General features: G+C 42.8%; 1 protein-coding gene across 4 annotated transcripts in view; it reads left to right on the forward strand.

The window, feature by feature from the left end:
• Positions 1-1,005: 1,005 nt before the first annotated feature.
• The window catches only part of PTCHD4 (patched domain containing 4), a 129,879-nt gene continuing 110,056 nt past the window's right edge, over positions 1,006-20,828 (forward strand). For 2 of the 4 annotated variants that reach the window (XR_014692093.1, XM_084516305.1), the window contains exon 1: positions 1,006-1,620. Coding sequence is in view for 3 of the 4 variants with exons in the window: in XM_084516305.1 (XP_084372431.1) it covers positions 1,021-1,620 (600 nt within the window). In the remaining variant the exon portion in view is untranslated. The remainder of the gene's footprint in view (positions 1,621-20,828) is intronic. The other 2 variants (XM_084516306.1, XM_084516307.1) reach the window with 1 other exon arrangement.

The following is a 20,828-nucleotide window of genomic DNA, read 5'->3' on the forward strand; positions in this document are numbered from 1 at the left end:
ATGCCAGGCAGAAGGGCTGCAGAAGGGAGCACCGGGGCAGCTTCTCCCCTTTGCCCTAAGCATCTCCCGGAGCCACTTTTTCCCCTCGTAGGAGCGTGGGGCAGCTTCTCCCGGGCGACCTCGGCTGCAAACGAGGGAAAACGGAGTGGGGGCAAATTTGGGCTGGGGGGCTTTGCCCGGAGCGGTTCGTGTGTCCCCTCCTTGAGCCCAGGGGGAGGCTGGGGCAGGGCTGGGTGCCTCTGGGGGGTGGCCGGGGGGGGGAATACAGCAGCCTTGGGACCGGGACACGGGGAGCAGAGCGTGGCTGCTGCCGTGGAAAGAGCTTCGGAAAGTGTCCGGGCAAAGCCGTCCTCCGGCAGCTGGAGGAGAGCAGGGGGACTAGGGGGGTCGGGCGGGGATGGGGCGGGCTGATAGGGACGGGGAGGGGGGGGCACCGCGGGGTCGGGGGATGTTAAAATGCAGCATCATCCTCTCGCCCCGGCAAATTCCCCACGCTTGTGTGTGAGGGGGGAGGAAAGAGGGGTGCAAAGCGGTGTTTTGGAGCCGGGGGAGGGGGGGGGTCGGGGAGAGGGGGTCCGCAGCCGACTCTGGCTGCACCGCCCGGAGAAGCGGGGCTGCGCGGAGCGGGCACTGCAGAGCCGGCAGCGCTCCCGGTGCAATGCCCGAGCCTCGGAGGCGAAAGGGGGGCACCCGGGAAAGGGGGGTGGTGGAGGGGGATGCTACTCGCTCGGGGGGAGGGAGGAAGGGAAAAAAAGAGCGAGGAAAAAAAAAAAAAAAAAGCAAGAAAAAAAAAAAAAAGCAAGGAAAAAAAAAAAGGCAAGGACCCCCCCCTCCTCCTTTCTCTGCCCGCTCCCTTCCACCCCGACACACACACACCACACACACACACACACACACACCATTGATCAATATTTGGCTGTCTTGCTGCAACTTGCTGCAGTCTTTTAAAGGAGTAGTAGAGCGAGAGAGGGAGAGAGAAAGGGAAACTGACAGGAAGGGGTAAGGAGCTACACATGTCACATGTGCTTTCTAAGACGGCCAGGAGCATCTGCAGGCTGGATCTGGTGGAGGATGCTGCGGCAGGTGATACACAGAGGGCTCCAGTCGTTTTTCTACAAGCTGGGCTTATTCGTGAGCAGGCATCCGGTGTTTTTCCTCACTGTGCCCGCAGTCCTGACCATCATCTTCGGCTTCAGCCTGCTCAACCGCTTCCAGCCTGACACTGACCTGGAGAGCCTGGTAGCCCCCAGCCACAGCCTGGCCAAGATCGAGAGGAGCTTAGCCAGCAGCCTTTTCTCCCTCGATCAATCCAAAAGCCAGCTGTATTCGGACTTGCACACCCCGGGGAGGTATGGCAGGGTGATTCTCCTCTCCAAACCCGGAGGCAATATTTTGCATCAGGCTGATGTGATCCTGCAGATCCACCGAGCCGTGCTGGAAATGAAGGTGAACTACAAAGGCTATAATTATACTTTTTCCCATCTGTGTGTATTGAGAAATCAGGATAAGAAATGCGTGCTGGATGATATTATTTCAGTGCTAGAGGATCTGAGGCAGGCTGCCCTCTCCAATAAGACAACAGCCAGGGTGCAAGTGAGCTATCCCAACACTAAATTAAAGGTATGCTCTTACTGCATGCTTTTGCCAATTAAAGAGGCAGCACTTCATTTCTTGTCCTAAACAGCAGGAGAAATATAATCATATCTATCTCTTTCTCTCTAAATATGTGTGATCTGGGCTTTCCTCGGGAAGCAGCTGAAACTGGTGCCTTGCTATTGTTCTGTACGAGGAGGGAGGGCGGGGGACACTGTACGCTAAGAAACCAGGAGCAGCAGGGAGTGGAGAACAGCCTCGGGACAGGGAGACCTTGCAATGCCTTGAGGGGTTAATGCATCGGGAAAAGGGACAGGAGGTCGCGAACTTGGGGGTGGGGGGCTTAGAGGGGGTTCACTGTCACTTATTACAGCCTCACTGTGAAGCAGGGTAATTTATCTTTAATATGGCCAGAAAAAAAGAAAGGTGTCCTGCCTTCTTTTTCTGTTTCTTTACCTGCATGCAAAGAAGGGGAAGGGAGGTGGAATTTTTGCTCTCTGTGTGAAAATAATTAGATCTGGTGCTGATGGATGGACTGGAGTTTTGGGACAGATCCCATCAGCTAGAGGCTTCCAGCAGAGGCGAAATGAGGTAAAAGGTGAAAGAAGTTTCAGTCTTTCAGTCCTAAAATAATAAATAATTCAGCACAACTGTCTCAGGAATATTCCCCCGGCACACAAGCACCTCTTTCCTTCTCAAAGGGAGCAATCGGGCTCACTAACCTCCTATGAGCAAATAAGGTGTAAAGTTTGCAGGTGGATGGTGGAAGAAGTTTCTGCAAATTACAGCATATCTGCATGCTTCCCCAACCATTGCAGGATTAATTTAACAGAGTTTAACAAAATCCTTAAGATGCTAGATACTCATGCTCAGGACATAGGGAAGAAGACACGGTCCTTACCGTAGCCTCTCAAGGATAGGGGAGATAGTGCTCTTGCAAATACCAGCCACGTCCTGAAGTTATCATTTGTTTCTTACTGTTTGTTTACTAGGAAAAAAACAAAACAAAAACAAACAAACAAACAAAAAGTTAAGTTCCTGCCCCAAAAACTAAACCAGAAATATAGATTAATTTTATTGGTCTTTTTCCTTCAGTAAAAGGGCTGGTTGGGACACGTGGGATTTGGTCCCACTGCTGGATATGTTACAGTAATTGCTTTGTGCAGAGTTGTGGCTGTTTGAGCATGTGGAAATGGAAAGGTGTCCTTGCTGCTGTCAGAAAGTCCTGAGTGCAAGGAGTGCTAGAAACACCGAGTTACTCTAGATTAAATACCCCCAAATAATTTTTGTCATTTAGTTCATTATGAAGACAATTCTATTATAGAACAAAAGTGTCTTCTTTCATATTTTTTTTTAATTTATTTTTAAAGTTGAGATAAAGCTAATTTGATGGAGACATGGGTAATCTGGATTAATATTGCTATCACCCAACCCCCCACAGAAATAGTCATTCTACTCTTAATCCAGATTAATTTCCTCATGTAGAGAAACCCTAACTGAGCCTGCCACAACTGGGATGGGATCACTTGTGATGTGTTTTTTACCAAGAGTGTGCCTACAGCTTGTCCTTTTTTATAGATTAAAAAAAAAAAAAAAAAAAAAAAAGTGGCATGAATTAGAGATTTAATGGAATAAGAGTAATTGGTAGGTAATTCACACAGACAAATGTTTTCCCAAAGCATGGCATCTCCACTCCTACTAGTTGTTGTGTAAGGAGTAGATGTCCTTAAGTATCTAGCTTTAAAGTGGAACAAAGCTGGGATCTTCCTACCCACCTCTCAGTAAAGGAAGGTAAACCACCAAAACCTGTGGGTACACTTTAGAGAAAAACTTAAAAATACAACCCGTGTCTGCGGAAAGGCAGAGTCCCTGATGCTTCTGGGAAAGAGACACACTTTGATAAGGTTTTTCCTTCTCTGGTACAGGAGGGACTTGTTTGTGGCACTATGGTCAGCCCTGAAGCTGGGCTGGCCTTCAGCTATCCCGTGTCCTCAGAGATTCACCTTGACTCCAGCTGCTGAGGATAAATTATTGCTTTGCACAGATTAATTATCCAGGTGCTCCCATTCTGTCATCTCAGTGCCCCACCTATGAAGCTACAGAGTTAGGAAGTTGTGGGGAATCATTTCTTGCTCTCCTTCAAGCCATGGTTTGAAAATCCCAGTTTAATCCAGGCTCCTGGATTTATTTACTGCCTCCCCTGTCTCTGCACCTCTGAGAAAAGGCTGTGGAGACCTAGGCCTGTGTCACTTGCTCCAGGGTTTTATGGGTGTGTTTAACCAGGACCACCTTGGATGCTACACCCACTGAGTTAGATCAGTGTCTGGATGTCCAGCAAAGGGAACAACCACTGTGGCTGTAGCTATGAGATTTCTAATTTCTTTTTACTTGAATCACAACATGAAAGTGTGGTTGTGGCCAGATCTAATGAAAATACAAACCAGAGAGCCAAATCTTCCTGACCTTACCTGGTTCATCACACTGACCAGTCCACGTCCTTGGGAGCTATCTCAGCTAAACTTCCCTGCAAGCAGTAAGGACCCATCAGGATCTTCTAGGGTTTCCTCACTTTTTGGTTAATACCAGTAAATTTTGCTGTCTTGTTCTTTTAAGAACAACCTCAGATTGAATAAGAACATTCTAAGAACAATCCTGTGGGTTTACAAACCATGAAGATATCCCATCTGTGTGGTTAGTCTGCATCTGACAGGGGGCAAGCATCAACCTGGGCTTGTTTAGGAACTGCAGTACAATCTTGAGGTGTTCCAGCCCCTCTCCTGCTCTGTCTGGGACTGGCAAAACCTCTTGTACTCTTTTCCTTCCCTGTACGCCAGATTTCAGCAAACTGTTCTGGTTTTGAAACAGCTGGTTTGGGGCAAAGTGTAATGAAACTGCTTGGCTTTTCCTGAGAAAATCTGTCTTTGTAGGGTAATGATCATTCATTACTTGCTGAAGTATTGGAAGGGCTTAATAGCCTTGAATACATCTATCTTCCCTGCCCCTCCATAAGGAGGGATGTCCTGGTCTTTCTGTTTGATAGAGGAGGAGCAGAAAGATGGCAATTAATATCCACAGTGCAGATTGCAGCACGGTTTCAAAAGCCTAAGGTAGGTTTAAAACCCACTCTGGCAAAGCAGGGGTCAATGTAGACAGGTTTACTCTTCCAAGAGGCCAGGTGAACAAAGCTGTATGGAAATCCCAGCTCCCGTTGCTTTGGGGACCCCGGCCAGCACCGTTACAACCATTGCTACACGATGCTGCAGTCTGCAGCCCAGCCAGAAAAATGTCTTGCCCAAGGTCATGCAGATAGACCGTGGCAAGCAGGAAACCATAGCTGAATGTATGAAGCCTGGATGGAGACTTCTGAGATATGTTGTGGGGCAAGATTGCTCATGTTTTCCCCATCCCAGGTGTTCCTGTGCTTGGGGTCTGGCTTGTGCCCTTATCACGTAAACCTGGCAAATCTACACTGAGCACTGACCCTCGTAAACTGTTAACTCACAAGTGTATTCCCAGGTATGATGTTTGTCTGGTAGTTATCCCAGACAGTGCCAGGGAATGTCCTGGGAGATAGTCGGAGTGAGGGTCCATTCTCAGTATCCATATCTACTCTGTTCTGAGGATAATAGTGTGTATCTGCTTGGGTATGTGTTGCCCCTGCCACATGGCAGTATCGTCTGAGGCACATTTTATTTATTAGTATGGACAGGTTTATCGATTACATGGGGATTGCTTCTTGTGTACTGTCATATACGAGGAAGGAAACTGTGTTTAAGCCTGATTTGTCAGCAACCCCAGCAAATTTGCTGTCTTTAGCAGGGAGCAATAATTTAAAAACAACACTGCAAAGAATGAAAATTATTTCAAAACACAGTTCTAACCTGGAAAAAATACATACGTGAAAGCATTTTTTCCAAGTATTTCACTTTTACTGTTTCTTTTCATGTTTATTGTCTGAGAAAAGATAGTAACTTGGAACTTATTTCTCTGAGATCAGAACAAATACAACTGCTGGTTAGAAAGAGCCTTTGAGAGCAGATTGCTTTTCGTAATACTGCCTTCAATTATTTAAGTATCAGTCATTTATGAACACTACACTAAACAGCAGCCAATAAAACAGACATCTCTATTTCTGCAATTGTGATAAGCACATCAACAGGGTATTGAATCCTTTAGTGCTCAAGTAGAAAAGTTACTTGCATTCACTTAACATCTTGAAACCTGTAATTGCAGATTTGTTACTGGCCATATTCTCTCTCTTTTTTTTTCTCACTCTAGCAGCTGTACTTCTTAATGAGTCTTGCTCCATTTGCATTTGTGGAGTTTTTGCTGCTCTAAGATTAATCTCTCCTTAGATAGCCCTGGCAGAGTGTCATGGGACAGAGGGGATATAAGACCAGAGCCCATCCACACCAGAGCAGGCATCAGCATATCAGCAGTAGCCACAAACTTATTATTGCTTCTGCAAAGTTGTTTCAGGCATGAGATCACTCTGACAGCAAGGACAAGTGTTCTCCAGATGCTTCCTTGGCGGCAGTGCAGTTCTGTACCCATTCATGGTCCCACCCGCCCCAAGCCAAGCCTGTGGCTCAGGATCCTGTGAAGTGCTTTTTGGCTGGCAAAAGCTGCTAAGTCAAATCAAAACAATAAAATGTGAGCAGGGAGAGGATCAGAGGAGGAAGTCTGGAAGCAGCAGATAGTTTTCATCTCAGTCTCTCGGATCAAGACACGATTGGGCAGGCTGAGCTTGGAGCAGCTGCTTGGTAGCATGAAAGCAAGGCATAGTATGTTTGAAAGCAAGTGGCTTCTTCTTGCTCACAGGCTGGGAAAACTTATTTCAAAACAAAACAAAAATAAAACGACTCTGTTGGTCTTCCAGATGCATTTCTGTACTCTCCAGCAGGACTAGGCAGGGCTTCAGACCCACCTTGCTGGAGGGGCTGGTGGAGCTGGTGTCTGCAGTGGATTTAGCTGTGCCCTTGACACAAGATGTCCCTGCAGATCTTGTGGTCAGACAGCCTGCTTCCTCAGTGTGGGCAAGAAATGAAGCATTTCTTGCATGTTTGGGAAATGTTTCCACTCCTTCATGTACTCAATACATTAAGAAAGTTCTCTTCCATAGCTCTGCTGGACTGGACTCTTGTCTAAAAGGAAGGTCAGACCATCAGCCCTGCCTGGGCCAGGGACAAGTAACAGAATTAATCTGTACCAGGACAAGCTGTCCTAAAGTTAAAAAAATAAATAAATAAAAATAAAATAAAAATAAAAGAGCAGGAACAGAGCAGAGATCTCTCAAAGCAATGTTAAATTTTACGGTGCTCTTTTTGCACTGCCATTCTTCAGGGCAACACATCACAGCCATAAATTTCCTCATTGGTCTCTGGGGTAAATTCCACCTTCACCCTAGCAAGGCTGTGGACAGTGGGTTCCTTGTGTTGGGGTCTCATTCCTTCCCCTCTAACAGTTGAGTTTAATGGCCATGATGATGAATGCAAAGAAAATATTCTCCAACTGCTCAGGGATTCAGCAGTGCAAAGCTTGTGTGGATAACTCATACTCAGAGGTCTGACCACTGACAGGGACAAGAGCTTTTAAACTCACTTAGTCCTGCTAACTAGGGATTACTCACAGGAGCTAATTTTATGTTGTCTGAACCTTATTATTACTTTTCAAGCATGCTACATACAATGCAGATGTGTAAAGAGGCAAAGTCTAAGAATCAGGCGGCTGTGAGACATACTGTATTGCAGGCAGGGTATAGTACCACAGAGTCAGAGCTGTCTGGTATCAGAGAGAGGGCATGGTCTCCTCTAACATGGCAGATGCTGGTTTTAATTTTGGCTTTGCCCTTGACCTCACGAATGACCCTGGTCAGCTGCTTTATGCCTTTCCTTCCCAGCTATTCCACTCTTTAGTTTTGTCAGCACTTGCGGGGAGGGACAGCCTTTTATGCAATGCCAGGCCATTTGGAGACCTTGCCGTGATGTGAATAATAATAAAGAGCAATTGGAAGGTTGTTTGGGTTGAGAGAAAAGGAAGATGCAATTCCAAGTCTCTGTGGTCAGTAACAACCGGTCGCCACTTTGCATCTGGGCTGAATGTCAACCAGTAGCCAAAGGTGGAAAGTCCAGTAACATTTTGGTGTCTTCCTACAATAGCTGTTCTTCTGTGGAGAGAAAAAAATGTATATATATATATAAGCATATATATATATATTTATTTGTTAAATATTCAGAGTTAAACTCATAACTTCATCCTGTAATGTACAGGACACTAAAAATGCCTCATTTTCTCTAGATATCCTCAAACGGTGTTTTTATGCTGACATAGCATCTTCTAAACTCAGCCATTCCCAATATCTTTCTTTCCAAAATATGTTCAGAAAGGAGAGAGGAGAGGAGAGGAGAGGAGAGGAGAGGAGAGGAGAGGAGAGGAGAGGAGAGGAGAGGAGAGGAGAGGAGAGGAGAGGAGAGGAGAGGAGAGGAGAGGAGAGGAGAGGAGAGGAGAGGAGAGGAGAGGAGAGGAGAGGAGAGGAGAGGAGAGGAGAGGAGAGGAGAGGAGAGGAGAGGAGACCCTTAAAAGTTGGAGAAACACTCTTAAGGACAAGACGTCCAAAGAAGTTCTTATATTTAACATGCTATATGTATACGTGTGTATACATGCTGCATACATGTCATTTTTAGTAAATTAAAAATTATGTGGGTAAGGTTGTGCTGAATATTTTGAAAATACTAATCTAAAACAAAAACTATATTAAACCTCATCAGATATTAAGAGATAAAAGAGCCTTATGCAGAGGTCTGCACAGTTATCATTACAGAAGTAAGGTGAAAAAAATGTTGACAGGTTTTCTGAGAGGAATTAAGTAAGTGTTTAAAACCATGATCATACATTTCTATGAAAACTTTTAATTTATGCAGACCCCACATCCATTGCACACTTCTGGTGCAACCAGCAAGGCATGCTGTGTGTGGCTGAGACTTGAGCTGAAAAGCAGCTTTAAATACCTGTGAAACAAAGTCTACAACTTAGGAAAGCAAGTACTGTGTGATGGTAAAGAGAAAGGAAGACAGAAAGTACAAGGTATAAAGTCTTTATGCCTCTGTTGCTTACTGTTTTAGTCCTGATCTCTGATTTCATACCTACCAAGGTGCAGGAGGCTCATGTGGAGAATAGATAGTAAAGGAACTGCCTGGTAGAGGGGCTGTGAGGCATCCTGCAAAGGGAGAGAGCAATGGAAGTGTTCTGCTGTACTGCAGGGATGCTCACATGCAGCGCACATATATTAGTCTCACTTTTACACTGGTCAGGCTGCTGGGGAGCAGGAGATTAGGGTGAAGTGCTTGGAGGTGGTCTTTGATGACACTAGTAAGTGTCATCTGGTGGCAGCAGGAAGATTTCTAGCTATACGGAATTACTGTGGAGCCAGCTCAAGGACAAACAGAATAATTTGTCAGTAGGCGACTCTGGTATGGCACAGAGCTTTTGCTGGTGATTTTATTCCCCTTGACCCTGCTCAGGCATTGGTGGGTAGTTCCTGCACAAGGCCAGCTCTGCAGATCCAGCAGTGGCTCTGTGAGACATTGGTCAGCCCTCTCATAACCATGAGGTCAGCCTTTCTCCCTAGTTTTGCATTTCTGGCCCCAAATGTTCCCTCTTCCAGTGCACTCTGCAGCCAGGGAGATGACATGGGATGGCAGATTGTGAGACTGGCACATCACTACTTGGTTTTTAGTGCAGAAAGGTTTTACTCTGGTAATGGGCTACAATTAAGATGGAAAAAGTCATATGTGTGTAAAGTTTCTTCAATTCTTATGAAGGCAGATGTTCTGGCATCTCCCAGGATATTTTTCGTTAAAAATACCTGTTGCACCAGGCCCAAAAACAGATTGCTTGTCTGCTCTGAGAGCATCTGAGAAGGCAAAGTGCTGTTTTGCCTGCCTGTCCCATGCCTTTGAAGGCAATGCCACCTCCCAGAGGATTAAAGTACAATGAAGCCCACCTACCTAAAGTAAGCAATTTGGGTTTAAAGATTAAACACCTAATAAATCGGTCCACCTCAATTAATTTCCTTGTGCATCTGGTGAGAGACCTTGGAGATGCCATTGAATACCACCACAGGAAAGCCTGAATGGTTAATCTATATCCTTCCACAATATACTGGGAATATAGTAATCACCTGTAGCACTGGTTCAGAGGACACCTAAAAATTTTCCCACATGTGTAAGAGAGGGTCTCACTTTTCTTGCACCTTGTGCAGCTGTTCCCAGCAGTGTTACACAAGTGCTGTCTTTCTGGTAGGGAAGTGTCATTCTTTCCATATATGTGGTGTGGTTTTGCACGTGTGCGAACAGCTACATAAAGGGTACTATAATTCAGAAGTGACCACAGACTTCTGCTACTTCTGTGCTAAATCACACATTATCTGTGATGCTTATAGGGCAGGCCCATAACATTTCAGCTGAATCCTTTTCTCTGAGTAGTTACAGTACTCCTGAAAATAAAAGCTTCTGTGAAATAATGCCTACCTTGCCCTTAGTTTTTGTCTTGGGGGGTGAAAAGTGAAGGGCAGGGTCCAATAGTTTCACTTGGACATGCCCCCAGTTAAATATTTATATTTTTCATGTTTCAATAGTTCTTTCAAAGTGTTATTTTAAAATTATTCAAAGATAATTTGTTCTCATATTATTCTACAGATTAGAAATGAAGTGTTTTTCCACATTTTGAACTGAAATAACTCTCAGAACTTTTTCATGTCAAATTTCAAACTCTGGGGAAGTGGAGATTGCTCCATTTTAAATAGTGCAGAGAAAAGAGGTCTTCAAACTCTGCCTAGCAGGTTTGCTTCATGGCAGAGGACACAACCCAGTCGCGAGTTTGCCCCCATCAGGATGCCCTGGCTCTTGTGAACACCATATTTCATTGGAGACCAAGGCACTGTATTGATGGGACAAGTGATCCTCACCCCCAGATCTCCAAAAGGGTTTAGTTCATAAAGCATTATGTAGTTCGTTAAGAAGAAAGATGCTGTTAGCAGTACTTCATTATGCAATGCAATCTGTTTGACATGGCCTGAGACTTAAATACAAATCGCCTTTTTCCTAGACATTTTCCAGGATGGATTCTTAGAATAGATCTTGATTCATGAACTAAATGCATTAACAATTTCAAAGATGAGCAGATGCAACATGAAAATATTCTTTTTCTCCTTAAAATCCACACTCACTTTGCTCACTTTCTTGACTCTTGTTCTACTGAGAGAAGTGCAAAACTACCCCCAGAAGAGACCTCACCACAAACTGTTCTGGATCCAAATGGCAAACACGCTTCTTTTCTTCAGGAGCAGTTGGAAAGTCTGGTATTAGATGCTCTACCAATGATGTTTCTTCATTAACAAACATTAATTGTCCTCTCCATAACTTATTTTCTATCTGCAAGTAAAACCTGCTAGTCACCCTGTTGATGTACACACAATTATCATTGTAAATTGCATAGGAAGTTGAGGCACAGGCAAAGAAACATGAGCATTGCTGAATATTTTCAGATGTCTCTCCAAAGAATTCTTTCCCCAGGCTTCAAGATTAGCAAAAGTATTATTAGGATTTAGGTATATACTAAAAAATAAATTCACAAGCTTGACAAGCTTAAGAGCTCCCAGCCCTTCTGAAGTTTTGCTTGATTTTTATTTTTATTTTTATTTTTATTTTTATTTTTATTTTTATTTTTATTTTTATTTTTATTTTTATTTTTATTTTTATTTTTTTAGAAGAAATTAATTTTAAAGAATATATATATATATATATTTACCTCCTAACAGAATCAAGCTTTTATTAATGCAACTTTTGCCATTTTCTTGGTTCTAGTGTAAGATTTCAGAGGTGGGAGGAAAAGGAGTGCATCCTTGAAGGGAAAATGTGTTATATAAATGCCAAATGCTGTAATAGCATATGTTCAATGATCTTTTCATCAGAATATTCATATCAAAAAGATAGTTAAAACAGGTAATTTGTCACTACTTAACAGAAGTGTACAAAGCTCCCTTTGGAATGATTCTGATACTTTTTTGTTGGAAAACCCAACTAATCTTTGAAGTAGCAAAAATGACAGGGAAAAAATAAAAGCAGAAAACGGATTTTTTTTCCCCACTTTCTTTAAGGCAGATAAGTAAAAAGTAACCAAGACAGAGAATAGCCCAGGATGAAACTCAAAGAATCAAGTGCATCCTTAAAGCACCGGACCAGTTTGAACTGGGTCTTTCTTATAGCCTCTTCAAGCAGAAAACAGGGCAGGAAGGACAGCTGTTATGTAAAGGAATGCTTAATGCTTTTCACAGTGGGATGGTGATTTTGGTGCAGGACCACATCTTCAAGAATTCATATTCTGCTGCAACTCAGATCTTCCTCATCACATTGATTTTTCCATCAGAGTGCTATGGTGCAGCTGGAGAAATTCACTCAAAGAGGTGTTGGAGTTTTATGGGCAATCTCATGCTTCTGTGTAACATTAAGAGGTCAAAGATGTAAAAGGTTTATAAGGTCAGTCTAGCCCATTTTCTGGCTAGTAAGGGAAATCCTAATAGAAAAACTAAATCAGTTATGTGGGTTGGAAACTGGCTGAAAGACTGTAAATAAAGAATCATGATAAATGATAATGTAACGAGTTTATGGAAGGTATCTTTCACGGTATCTTGAGAATTTGCATTAGGTCTGGTCTCGTCTAACATCTCTATTAATTATCAGAAAGTGGAATTGAACTGTGCAGAAATGGAATTCACGGATAGTATTAAACAAGGAGGAGTTGTCAGCACCAGCTGAGTCAGAGAATTTACACAGACACAACTGGAACAGTTAGGAACCTGAGCAGAAAATAAAACAAGTTTCTGCAGAGTTTTGGTTGCATTCTGGTCCCCACAGACCAATCTGGGTTTGCCCCTCAAAACAGATTCCTATTAGCTGAGTATTGCAAATGTTGTATTGAAGATACAGTGCTTAAATGGTATGACCAAGGTCAAAGACAAAGTTGATGTGAAAGTCAGGATTTTATAGCCCCCATGGAAAGAGCATTTGGTTTTAATTCTGACTCTGACACTGCTTGGCAAGTATGGATATTTCACTGCTTAGTGCTGTCCTTCATCCTTCATCTTATTAGAGACCAAGTTCTGCAGGACAAATATTACTCCATACACTGAATTTGAACAGTGCTTCAGATGTTGTAACTGATGTGTTAAATAATCATGGAAGCCTTGATAGATTTTTCTTTTGTCTTTGTCCTTTTTTTTTTTTAACTTTCTAGAATAAAATCAGTTTTCTTCTGAATTTTTTATGCTGACTGTGGATTTTTAATGTACTGGACTTGTAGCGGTTTTGCCATTTTGTGCTAAATACCCCAGTACTTTAAATTGAAAAACCTTCATAAGCATGATGTCACAAATTGGCTCCATGTTGTCCCTGTTGAATTTTGTCATTCACTAATGAGGTTCTGGTTGTGCCAGAGAAAAATTCTTGAAGCAGACAGTGTAAAATCCCTATTGAGCAGGACACTTAAAAATATTCAGCTGGATCCGTTCTGCTGTATTTTGGTCCCAACTGAGTGCATTTGCAGACCAAAAGCTGCACAAGTCTTCAGGAATACATTGGTGATGTTTGTGAAATGGATTTTGTAGTCGGGCCACTTCTCTTTCTCTTCACAAATGCCCACAACAGCAGGACATTTGCTACAGTGAGTGGTACTTGGTCAGGTCTGGAGAGTCAGATCCTGCCCTACCACCCATAGCGGGAGTCACTGTAGGAAAACTTATCCTAAATGCCCAAGACGGGATACATTTCTTCTATTTGAGCCCTTTTATGTTCACTGTCTAATCTAAACAGAGCCCAATGATTAGCCAGAGAAGCGAATGGCGAACCTTCAGAAGCAATTAATTTCTCTTTTTCTAAACATCTACATCAGGAGGAAATGAACTTGCTCTTTGGAGACATCACAGATGAGAAAAAATGCTTTGATTATGCATTTACCTTTCAGTTGTTTAAAATTAGGCAGCTGAATTCCACTACACATTCATTTGGAAAAAGAAAAATCACATCAAATTTCCATAAGCATGGGAATATACTAAATCTGGAGATCATTACAGCAAAGACTTATGTCAGGTGAAGTGTTTCTTAATGACCAAAGGAATAATCTATATTTGCATTGACTTGAGAGGAAATTTCCCAGCATCTTTTCATGGGGAAATTTGAGGTTCCTTCCCAAGCTCATTGCAGCTTAGTTTCACACCAAATCTCTGTCAAGGTTTTGGAAGACTTTTATGGAAATTATTATAGGACAGTTTCAAAGGATCTAAAATATATTAATCTGAATAAGGATTTAGCTTTCACTGGAGGATCCAGAATTAAATGCCATCCTCCTCTAAAATAGATTTCCAGGTACTAGCAGTTTATTGCATAAGTGAGACAGAGAATTTGTAGTGCATTCAGAAGACAAATATTGAGATTCTATCCTCTGGCAATGCTTTGCCATGTGTTTACTCTTTGGCTTATTTTATCAGATTTTTCCCTAAATATTTATTTCTTTAAAATCCAAAGATGTCTAGATTACCACAATATCCCACCATCTGCAGCATTTTTCTTTTAAATTAAAAGGCCAGTCACTACCTTTTCTCCCACAATCAAAATATTTCCAAATAGATTATTCTAATATGAATTACAAAATCACTTTGCACTCCAGGAGATATTGAAAATACTTTTTTTTTTTTTTTTTTTTTTTAATTTATTTTTAACATAAATTAAAGTAACTTTAAAATGTCTATGTGAGGAAAAAGTTTTGATGTCTCGCAGGGAAACATCCTAGATATAAAGGCTATAAAGGTATTATTACTATTATTATATACAACAAACATACTTTATTATAAGTGTATACTTATACACTGTAGCTGAATATTCTTCCTACTTGGTATCCTAAACTCACTCTTAACAATGGAACTACATTAACATATAAATCTAGGAACATGTATAACTCAACTTTAAGCATTTAATGCAGGTATTTAAATCAGGATTTAAGAAATTATTGGTTTTAAGAGGATTAATACTCCCAAGAATGAGACCCTAAGATCAAAGAGACATCTAAGACCAAAATCAGCCTCTGGAGGAGCCCCATTTTTTTCATCCACCTCAGCAGGCAGCCAGGTGGTCCAGGCATTTCTAACCAGGCAGGCTCTGTTAGGCGGTGTGAGTCAGGGTTTCAGAATACAAATTTTGACTTTTCATGTTTTGAGTCTTGTTCTGGTTGAAGAGACACATCCAAATCAGAAACTCTGCTTGAAGTTAATAGCAGCTGTGTACTCACACGAAAGGACAAATACTCAGCCGTGAAATACAGCCACCTTGAGGATGAAATTATTCAGGTGTTGCAGAGCTGACACCGCCACTGAACTACAAGCCTTGAGCTCAAGAATTAGAGAAACCCTGAGCCAGCTGGCAGCAAGGAGGGAATTATTTTTTATTACTTTTTTCTTTACCTTCTCATTGTGTTTTGCATAAACCTGGATTAGTTTTCCAGTTCAGTTTACCTCATTCCACAAAAATTGCTGCTCCTGAGCTTGATGGGGATGAGGCGCAGGCTCAGGAAGGAGAGGGAAGGGATGCTTCTTTTGGCAGCATCACCAGGTTATTCCATGAAATACAGCAACTAGAGACACTCCAGAAACTTTGGAGCATGGGCAGCTTCTCTAGTTGTGTGTTTGTACAGGACCTTGCACAGCAGGGTCTTGGGCCATGCTAGAACCTCATGATGACCAGTGACTACAGTCTGAACTGATCTCAGCATTCTCTGTACCTCTTGTGGTTCCTCTCTGGTCTCAGCAGCATTAATGCTACATCAAAATGAATTGCTCCCAGCATGTGGAGCTTGATAACGGCAATTGTTACCAGCTCCTGCAATCTCTAGATGAAGGTTTCGGGCTGATGCAAAATGTTCAGGTTGTTGCACACTGTTGTTTAACACTTGTTTATCATTGCAAATGTGCTCTGTGCTGTCTGAGACAGCATAAGTACCGTCTCCCACAGGGTATGGTTGAAAAAATAAATAAATGCTGGGCCTGTAATGTCAGCAGTCTTCCCATGGTAGACCTTTGCAGTGATGGGAGGCAATGAGAAGCCCAAAGTGGAGATGATAACATGAACTTTTATAAACTCTTTGCTTATTTATTTATTTATTTGTTAGATTGGAATAAGAATTAAAGAATACATGTTAAATGATCACCAAATACCACCTTAAAGTTTATGGGCTACTATGAACAAAAATCTTATCAATAAGGTTATGCTTTACAGGGTGATCTCAAGACATATTTTGCAAATAGAAAACTACCTGCTTATATTCATGTGTGGGAGTGAAAAATCTCCTTGAATGTTTTGAATCCAAGTCAGCTATCTCTTATGCAGATCCAGAATCACACCAAAAGTTATATTTTAGTGTATGAATACCGGTGTACTTAAATGCTTCATTTCCACTATCCCCTTCTAGACTCAGGACCAACTTTAGGAAATGAAAAAACTCAAAAACATCTGAAACTTGACATTTTTTTGGCTCTCTCCATCTACCAAATGGCCAAGCTCATTAAAAAACAGTGTACGCTGGAGAGGAGGAGGGGGGTGCTTTAAAGTAGAGAAATGGCTTCACAATGCCAAGTTTGAGATTTATTTATTTTTTAAGAGAGAGGGGAAAAAAAATAATAATTCTCTCATTAGAAATAAGAAATTTTCAGCAAGAAGCATAAAGTGTTCTTAAGTGTAGCTGCTTTCTACAGTACCTTGTTATACCTTATGGAGTGCTGCATGAATGGAGCTCTTCTGAGCAAGACCTGGGGTGAGAACAAGCAGCACCCTGCATTCAAAGCCTGGGCTTAACTAAGCCTGCAAACTGCTTAGCTGGAAGTTAACCTCAAAACCACCCTAGCCCCAAAATCTTGCCACATCACGCTTGGCTCTGTGATTTCCAGTGTTTCTTTATTCCTTGCCTTTGATAAAACATTATCGCAGCCTTTCAGTACTTTGGCTGCTGGTCCCCAGAGAAACTGGGAAGAGCAGAGACAAGAGAAAATTAAAGAGATGTTTGCCAACATAAAACATAATTAAAAAAAAAAAAAAAAGAAAAAAGAAAAAAAAAAGAGCACTCTTTTCTGTGTCATTATTGAAACTTCAGATTGTAAGAGCTTAAGTGACTCCTGTGGATCTGTTATACTCCTCATTTCTTATTCTCTGCTGTTTATTATTTAACATTTCTATCGTATGAAGTAAGAAAACAAAGGCAAGTCCAATTCCTTTTGCTTCTTGTCAGGTTCTCTTCCTACTTCTTGTGTGTGTTGGACAAAACAATGTAGAGAAAACAATTAAAAGAGGTACACAGTGGGATGCACACAAAGCCAGAGGACTTACGAACCTGTCAGCAAAAACCTGTGACCCATTTTAGGGACAATTTTTGTCCCCTCAGGAACTCTTCAGCTTGGCTATGTGAGCGCATGGTAAAGTTTTACCGTTTTGTTCCTATTTGCTTTTGTTGATTTAAAAAGACATAAAGAAGGCAGGAACGGAGGTTTTATTGATTTTTGGTGTTTTCTACTGTCATTTATTTTTATTTTTTTTACTTTAGAAATTAAGTTCTTGTTTTACCTATAACTGCATGGACATCAGGGAAGCTTTAAGACTAATCCAATAGAAAAAAAAAATCTGGTGGAATATTGTCCTATTTACACCCATATGAAGAAAGCCATGGCAGTCTTGAAATAATAAAATGCTCTTGGATGTCACTGGGGCAAGACAGCTTTGATTCATTAACCTTGCTTATACTTTTCTGCCAATTTCATTCAAATCCCTGCATCTAGGAGAAAGATTTCTTTGTTAAAAATTGGACAGGTGTGATCTTTCTCCCTCTTTCCAGCAGCTCATTTCAGTCTTTCTTTTGTTAAAGAGCAGGAAGGCCCACAATATCTATGGAACCCCCCAAAGCATTTTCTAGCTGTATTATGGAACCAACTATCTCGGTGGTGTGTCATGCCTTAGACATGAAAACTGGACTACATGGACCATTGGTCTGCACCAAAAAAAAAAAATATATATATATATATATATATATGTATTTATACTTCCTATAATTTTCTTGCCTTCCTTTGAACATTTTTTAGCATAGGGTTTGAGCTGTATATGAAATTGGAATTAATATGAACTGTTCTTTAATATAAAATATCCATGCTCTAGATTCTGAGAGCTTGCCAAATATGAAAGTTGGCAAATGTGTTCTTCCTTGACATGCCTGCATATGTAAGTGTGATGGGTTAATGGTCTATAGCTAAACACTTCTGTTTTGCACATCTCCCTTGAGCCAGTGCTCCCTCCTTAGAAATTCATTCCTACTTTTCTCCTTGGCACAAAGAAAATCCTTGGGGATGAACAATAGCTGTGCACAAGACAAGGGAGAAAAGCTCAACTCTTCAAATTGGACCTGAATAGCTGAATTCATGGCTTATCACCTGCCAGAGGCATAGAAGTGGTCCCAGTTTGCACAGCCAGAGGGCCACAACTGTACCATCCAATGCAGAACTCCTAAAGCTATATGGCGTCTCATTTTGTAAGTCAGTCATAAAGCAGGATTTGAAAATATGAAAAATATGAACTCTGTCCAGCTTGTTGATGTGAGAAAGCATGGGGATCCTGGGGTAGAAAAACAGTTTGGGGGCAAATCGCTGCACCTTAATATGAAGTTCCTGGTTTGTTGCCCTCCATCCCACTGCTATCGAGCTGGGCTGAAAATAGGGCAGGTGGGGGAATATGTCCCTGCTCAAAAATTTCCAGTAATCAGGCCATGGCTCCTGTGCACAGTAAAGGTAAAACACCCATCTGCAGTCACAGTCCCGGCTGCTTTCCAGACCAGAGACAGTGCTGGAGTTATTCATGCCACCTCATCTCTCTCCCACACTGCACACCCTTTGCATGTCAACTTGTTCCAGAACAGTGGTGAGACCCCCAGAAATGGAGATGGGGCTTGAAACACCCCCCACAGGTCCACACGTAAGTCTAGAGTGTTATGGTACAGCTGCATGGAGCTTGCAAACTCCCATTGCTTGGGAGCAGGCATGGTGTGAAGCACGACCTGGGGGAACAGCATGGAGCTGGGACAGGGCAGGGTCAGGCTGGGTGCTAGGGAAAGGTTCTGCACCCAGAGGGTGGTCAGGCACTGGGACAGGCTCTCCAGGGTAGTGGTCATAGCACCAAGCTGCCAAGAAAGATCTGGACAACGTTTTTAGACACAGGATCTGATTTTGGGTGGTGCTGTGCAGAACCAGAAGTTGGACTCTGTGACCCTTGTGATTCCCTTCCAACAAAGGATATTTTATGATTCTATAATTTTGGGGGTGGAAATACTTGCAACTTTTTCTTCTGTGGTGTTGAGCTTAGGGTAGCTGAAGCTGTCTGGAAGCACTCTGCTCTCTGCTTAGCAGCCCAGGGAGGTGGGAAAGATCGAGGAGATGCAGGGAGGTGACAGTCCACAGTGCTGCTCTCAGGCAGGGCTGCACTGAGCAGCTGCTAGTGGCACATCATGGTTAGGCTGCTCGGCTGCTCACAGGATGCAACTGCTGCCTTCATTACCTCTCACACTGTATTTTCTCCCTCCCAGCTCCCTTTTTTCAGGCTCTTTAAGGAACCCTGCTCCATAGCCCCACTTTTATTTTGCATTTGCTACAAAATCTACTTCTTTAGCACCTTTGTCCACTTTCTTTCTATGTACCCTACAACGCACACTCCCCATTCTGTCAGATTGCCCATAGCCATCCCTCTGACATGAATCCATTCATGGATGGGCTGGGGCAACTGCTGGTCTGCGTTGATTATTTTTGCTGTCATCCTTCATCTTGGGGTATTTAGGAGCTGGGTTACTGGGATGCAGCTTGACTCTGCTCTGTGCTAACACAGAAGCTCCACTCACAGGAAAAAGCTGTGAAAAGCAGAGTGCTGAGCTCAAGGTGACTGCTTTCAAGGCTTTCCATCCTGGACAGGACAGAGCACAAGCTCAGAGGACAATAGAGCAGTGGGGAGGGAGCTGTGGCTCTGTGCCTGCTGGAAACAAGAGGATGGCAGTATTTTAAGACTGACTTGCTAGATTTACACACCCAGGCTTAGGCACAATTTGAGAGGTCCTGCCAACGCGACTTCCCTGGGGAAGGCAAACCAGTGTCACCGACAGCCAGTTGTGCTGAGCCAGCCACTGCAGGGCTCTTCCTCTCCTGTCGAGTAAACCATATCACCAGTCTCCAGCCTGGGCACCCAAAGCCAGCTGTGCCTTTTATCCATCTTACATCTATCCCACAGGGCTGGGGTGCACCCACCTCCCGCTGCCTGCACCATCAGTACAAAGCTATTTCACTGCTGTGCCTGAAATCCTGCTGCTGGTGGAGAGAGTATTAAAGGGCAGATAGATCAGCTGTGCCCCATAATTACTTCCCAGTGTTTGCAGTCCTTTCTGTGCTGCCTATAACCTCTATCCTCCAGCAATTCCCTTCCACACACCAGGGGGGTGTGTAGTCTCAGCCAACATGGGTACTACCCAGCAGCTTCAAGGACACCACTGTGTCCTCGGTGCAGGTTAGGCCAAGCAGTGGCAAAGCTGTTCCGGGATTGAGCTGAGCAATAAATCCATCTCTCTTTTCCCAGAGGAACTGGTCTGGGCTCTGAGATGGACAAAGCAAGAGTTTGACCTTGATAGTGAAGGAGTCAGTTTAGCAAGGAAGAGCTTGAAGATAGGATAAAGAATACAAGGACTTGAAAAGCACATGAAGGTGAGAAACAGCCGAGGAGGGAAGGTTTGGTGCAGAGTGAGTTAGTCGCTGAGATTATTTATCTTGTATGTACATGGATGTACATGTATGTACAGGATGTACATGGGAAGCAGAAAGAGAAGGGACACCCTTTTCAGGTTTTCCTCCAGCCTCCCCCTTTCAAAAGGTTTCACTTGACAGAGCTGACTAGTTTAAAAACCCAGTGGTGATACTAGAGGAACAAAGTGGGGAAGACTACTCAGAAATGCTGTATATCTAGCACCTGGAATATTGAATCTCTTCTGCAGAGAAGAGATCTCTGATAGGAATCACACTTTGCTATTCCACCTTTTTGAATTCCTCCACAATTTGATTTACTTGGAAGAAGTGGATCTGGGCTAGGAATGATTTGCATTCTCTGTTATTAATCCTAGGA

The sequence above is a fragment of the Aythya ferina genome (genome assembly GCF_964211825.1).
Source record: "Aythya ferina genome assembly, chromosome: 3".
Taxonomy (NCBI): domain Eukaryota; kingdom Metazoa; phylum Chordata; class Aves; order Anseriformes; family Anatidae; genus Aythya; species Aythya ferina.